The sequence below is a fragment of the Parambassis ranga genome, chromosome 7, assembly GCF_900634625.1.
Source record: "Parambassis ranga chromosome 7, fParRan2.1, whole genome shotgun sequence".
NCBI classification, from domain to species: Eukaryota; Metazoa; Chordata; class Actinopteri; family Ambassidae; genus Parambassis; species Parambassis ranga.
In genome coordinates this window covers 8,993,831-8,999,440 of record NC_041028.1, presented here as the reverse complement: position 1 = coordinate 8,999,440, position 5,610 = coordinate 8,993,831, and the positions used below count along the sequence as shown (strand labels likewise).

Below are 5,610 nucleotides of genomic sequence, written 5' to 3'. Positions count from 1 at the left end.
TGTTGTTATTGCCTGGTGAAAGACTAGTTTGTACGATTTATTTATTACCATTTTTTTAAGTTGATATTATGATCGTAATAATGTTGACATATGGATACATTTTAAATGTCATAATTCAAATTTGCCACCATCGCCAAGACCAAGGCGGCTTCTCCAGGTTTAGAAAGTAAACTTCGGCTACAAGTTCGCCTTTTATTTGATTTTTAATTATACAGTGTACTGTGTATTTCAAACTGTTAAAATAGGCAATGACATTTTGATGTGCGAATTATTGTTATGCAACTGCACAACACTGATGCAGGAGCATGTGTCGAACATGTGTCCATACAGGCCACAGGCCAGTATGTTTACACAAATATTTCCATAGCTGCGGTTGTTGATCTACCAAAAATTACATCAGCAGCTGTGCTTCACGGGGCGAGGATGAACCGTGCTGCTTCTTCGATCTGTTTGTCCCCATTTTGTTTTATTATTTTTTTTGATTCATTTCAATAGAATATTTGGCATTCCCAAAATAACAAATCTGCTTTTATTTTATTATTTGTGTAACTACTGTTTTGTAATTAGAGGATTTAAAATTCTGAAATTCTTGTCTTTAAGGCAGAAAATGCGTTATTGGTGTTCGACGTGAAAAATCAGCGTGCAGCTCCTCCTTTTGAGTTGCAGAATTTCTTGTGCTGAATTCCTCTCATTCTAAACGTTTATGGTTTTCTATAGAACAAAAGGATTTAGCGTTACTACGGCCATTCTGAGTTTTATGGTGGACGTAGAGAGGATTTTAGTGGTCAAATTCAAGTGCTGTGTCTGGACAGCTGTCTGCTTTCTTTGTACTTGGATGCAGGATGCATCATGTGAGACAACCTTTTGTCAGTTGGGGTAGTAAACAAGCTAATGCCATTGCCACGTTTTCACAAATGCGCCTGCAATGGACTCTCATTTCCAATGTCTAGGTCTGCTGTTGCCTCTTGTCCTTTCATTTCTTGAATCAGTACAGACACGAACTTTGCTCTCCATTATTTTTAAACAACACAGGTGTCTCGTAAGTGATATAGTAACAGAATCATTTTGTTATTGGAATATTGGGCAATAATTTGAAAGGCTATTGCTACATTTAGGAAACAGCCTATAATCATAAACAATGGGCCATCGTATTAATTTCACCTTGTGATAGTATCAGTTAGTCTATAAAGATCCGAAGATGGGCCTCAATAGTACAATTAAAAGTTTACAATGACGCAGGAAATCACACGCAGGCGCATCTTTTCTCCAAACCATTCATTTTATTACATCTTTTTCAAACTTAGGGGAACATACTGTCTGTCACATTCTGGTAGAAAATAAAAAATGATCACAGCAGCTTGGAATATCACCTGGGACTTGTTTAATTTTAGAGGGAAACGTCGGATTCATTCACGCTACTTGGTCAATAAGGCCCAGTCTGAATGGCCTTTAAGTAGCTCGTTACTGAAAGGATTAATTGTTGCTCTGCTTTAGATCCTGTGGATGCAAAATACACCCAAAAACATTTAACTTTATTTACAACAAAATACAAGGTCACACACACAGATTTATCCTTACAAATATTTTTCAAAGTTACACACCATAAGATATTATGGTCGGAGCACATCATTCAGAATATTTTGGTTTTTTTTCCATGTTTGTATGGATGTAATTTGGACACATTATCCCTCTGGGTGAGATGCGTGGTCCACGGCCCAACTTTTTCTGCTGGAACATCAAGGACAGTGTCTTGAATTACGTAGTCGTCCTCCATAGGCTGTGTCATGATCCAAAGTCCAGCAGAATATAAGAGTAGGTCGATTAGTTCAGCTTGTTCAGTCTACGTGCATGCAGCCTAACCAGTGCCCCAGCTTCAGTTTACAGCAGCATTATTTGCTTTTACTACTCCTCCAAAGCAGGTTTTCATTTATTAGTGAAAGATAGAAAAAGCTAAATGAAATGAAGGAGAAGTTATTATGTTGCATAGTTTCCAAATAGCTGACCTCGGCAGTCACACCTCTGTTTAATAATCATGTGTAGCACGGTTGGATAACCACTGTAAAAGAATCAGAAAAGAGATCAAGACAGATAATATAACAAAAACTTGCATCTTCACAGTAAAATCATCTGGGGAGAGTGAGCGCTTTGTAGAAAAACATATTGTGGTTTGTTAAACTTTTTCCCCCTGCAAGCAGTAAAGTGATGAAAGCTATGGCTAAGCTCAGGGGATTGCTCTTTAACTGGCTTAAAGGGCACATTATTTGGGCTGCATGTACAGAATCCTGCTTTCTTCTGTATTGTGTGCACCATCAACGATAAGAACTTTCATTAAAATTAACATTATTTAACAGTCCAGAAAGAATGAGAAATGTAGTAGTAATAATATGAATAATAATATTAATATTAATAAAAATAATAATAATCTTACCTGTAAAACGCCATAATACTATGAAATTCGTGTCACTGAGTGCACTCTGCAGTTTGTGCTATGCCTTTTTAAGGGGCTGTAGCTGTTTAGCTAGCCTACCACTAGCCCATAAACATAAACACACACTGCACACATCTCTCTAATTGTCATAAGCCAGCAAACAAGAATCTGTTACTGGTTTTCATAGTGCGCCTGTGGTGTTTGAGAATTATTCGTTTGAACCTCCTCGATCTTACCTAAAGCCAACCACTCCTACACATTCAACTCTTCCAAATTGATATATGACAATATCTACTTTCGATCACGTGTCTGCGGGGCGACTTAGACGGATTGCGCGTCATCTCGCCTTCCCAAATTTTCCCCTTCTGCTGCAGCTCGTATCCAAAACATCTATCTATAGTACGGAGTACGAGAGAGAGAGAAAGATGTTTAACTCGGTGAATCTGGGCAACTTCTGCTCCCAGACGCGCAAAGACCGGACATCCGAGTTTGGGGACAGGACAGGCTGTGCGTCCAACATCTACCTCCCCAGCTGCACCTACTACGTCCCCGAGTTTTCTGCCGTCTCTTCGTTTCTTCCACAGGCCCCGTCCCGGCAAATCAGCTACCCTTATTCCACAAATCTCTCTCAAGTACAGCCGGTACGGGAAGTTTCATACGGCTTGGACCCTGCTAGTAAATGGCACCACAGAGGCAATTATGCATCGTGCTACTCGGGAGAGGATCTGGTGCATAGGGACTGTCTTCCACCATCCACCATGACAGAAATGCTTATGAAAAACGAGAGTGTGTACAGCCACCACCATCACCATCACACCCACCCGGGCTCGAATCACCCTTCCACAGGTTTTTACTCCGGCGTGGGGAAAAACAACGTCCTCCCGCAAGGTTTCGACCGCTTTTTTGAGACCGCATACTGCAGCAGCACGGACAATCAGTCAGACAATTGTTTACAAAAGGGCGAGGGGGGGAAGCTGGAAAGCGACTCCCAACAGCAGCAGCAGCAGCAGTCCACAGCCTCGGTACCCGGAGCCCCGGAGCAGGAAAAAGACCCAGAAGATGAGGAGGAACATACAAATTCAGGCTCTTGCACTTCTTCCTCCGCAACAACCAAGGACGGCAACGCCAGCAAGAGCAGCCACTCGAGTAGGTATACCGAAGCTGTAAAATGGGGGAAGGTTAAGGGGACTAGCCCGGTGTTTTGTCGGTCAGATTTTATGTGGAGTTTTATAAGCATTCAAAGGATTTTATTATAACCCTACAAAGCTCTTTCTTGCAACGAGAAGAATTTTTACGATGGGAAAGCGCTTTGAAAAAAGGGGGATGTTATACACAGACGCCTCTATGGTGAGAGTCTGTGAAATTTTTAAGAGAGAGCTATTGTGACAAATGTTAACTTTGATCATGAACTTGCGTTGGGCATTTTAAGGGATTTTCTCGTTGGGCTGTCGAGAGTAAAAACCAATTGGGCAGAACATTGCTTTTGGCGTCTTGTGAATTTTCTTTTAGCACTGGGTTTGCCCTGAAAAAGCCATGCTGCACAGTGTGTTAGACACTTTACGGTTAAACGCGTCCTCATATCTATCCATCTATAATGACAGATTAGAACTGTTTCCTCCATTTACTAGCAGACAGTAAATGGATCAGTGGTAGAGAACAGACTCTTTTTGCCTCGTCCATGTATGAGGAGAATGCATATGCCTGCAGATTATGCCATTTTCTGTGAAACCACTGAGAAAGATTTCAGATTTGAGTATTTATCCTTCTACGTATCACGTGCATGATATTACCAGACAAATGTGTGTTAATAACCACCATGGAGTAGTATGCTTTATTTCCCCTAGCTGAAATGGCTATTATTTGCAGCATGTAGGTCAGATTGGTGGCTTAGCTGTTGTATTAGCTCAGGCAGGCGGCAGATACAAGCTACGTGAGACTGTAGTGTTTCCCCCCTTTTCCAAATCAAAACAATAAAAAAATCTATTTCCCTGGTCACCTGTTTGATAAGACGTTATGGGGCCACAGAGGTCTGCATAGGCCACAGCAGACAAGGGCAGTGCATTTCAAGCCACTGCCAAAAGATTGTGTAAATTGTTAGTTTAGCTCCAGAGGAATGTAGCGCACATAATGCGGTGAAATACTTTTGTTGTTGTGTATTTATAACAGATAAACACGTACTTAGAGGCTGTAAGTCGATATTATTTACTCCAAACCATTTGGATATTTAACACTCTTTATGGCTGGTTTATCTGATAGCCACAGCTACTTCGCTTGATGAATGTTGACTGAAATGTTATCATTACTAATGCCCACTGAGCTTGAATTTTTAGCATCTTGCAAGCTTATCGCCATCTTAGCACCATAACCTATTTTTTGTCACTTTAAAAAAAATTGCCTATATATTTGTGTGAATTAATGTGACGTTATTATCATTTGTGGTGATACTCTGATTGTATTTTTATTTTATTTTTATATATATATTTTTTCCCCAGGCGCTCCTCGAACAAGGAAGAAGAGGTGTCCTTACTCCAAGTTTCAGATTCGAGAGCTGGAGCGGGAATTCTTCTTTAACGTTTACATCAACAAAGAGAAAAGGCTTCAGCTTTCCCGAATGTTAAACCTCACTGACCGTCAGGTTAAAATTTGGTTTCAGAATAGAAGAATGAAAGAGAAGAAGCTGAGCAGAGATCGCCTCCAGTACTTCTCTGGAAACCCCCTATTGTGAACAGGAGCAGAAAGTGTCACGGTCTTGGACAGTGGCAATAAGGCCTCCTCTTATCTCATTGAATTGTAACCGTGGGCTTAACCATTTTCTAAAAGGAGCCCATATCACCAACAGTGCAATGTTAAAGTGGACAGTGGAAGTAACAGGCCTGCAAGGGATAAAGTCGCCATTTTCTTATTGCTCTTGTGAGGACGGCGATGAATTTCTAAGCTGGTCCTCAGAAAGGCCTACATGACTAGAATAATCATTTATATGCTGTTCTTGAATTTGTCCCTCTATTTATCACGATTCTCCATTGTGTTTATTCTACTGTTCATATAGACATATTTGTTAAAATATCAAATGTAACGCGCAGACAACTTTTAGCTCTTATCCCTTCTTCTGGTCTATGTATATAGCATATCATTATCTAATTATTTCTCGACCAGAGTACGAACAAGTTATCGAAAATGTCCAG

The 5,610-nt window shown here is 40.5% G+C and overlaps 1 protein-coding gene across 1 annotated transcript; it reads left to right on the top strand.

The window, feature by feature from the left end:
- Window positions 1–2,853: 2,853 nt before the first annotated feature.
- On the top strand, window positions 2,854–5,153 carry hoxc11a (homeobox C11a). The gene is made up of 2 exons (XM_028410130.1): window positions 2,854–3,574; window positions 4,921–5,153. Exons 1-2 carry the CDS (start codon window positions 2,854–2,856, stop codon window positions 5,151–5,153), a joined length of 954 nt encoding a protein of 317 aa, XP_028265931.1.
- Window positions 5,154–5,610: the final 457 nt, after the last annotated feature.

Coding starts and splice junctions, on each gene's coding strand:
- hoxc11a (XM_028410130.1), top strand. CDS start 2,854: ATGTTTAACTCGGTGAATCTGGGCAACTTCTGCTCCCAGACGCGCAAA. Junction 3,575..4,920: donor CAGCAAGAGCAGCCACTCGA/GTAGGTATACCG, acceptor TTTTTTCCCCAG/GCGCTCCTCGAACAAGGAAG.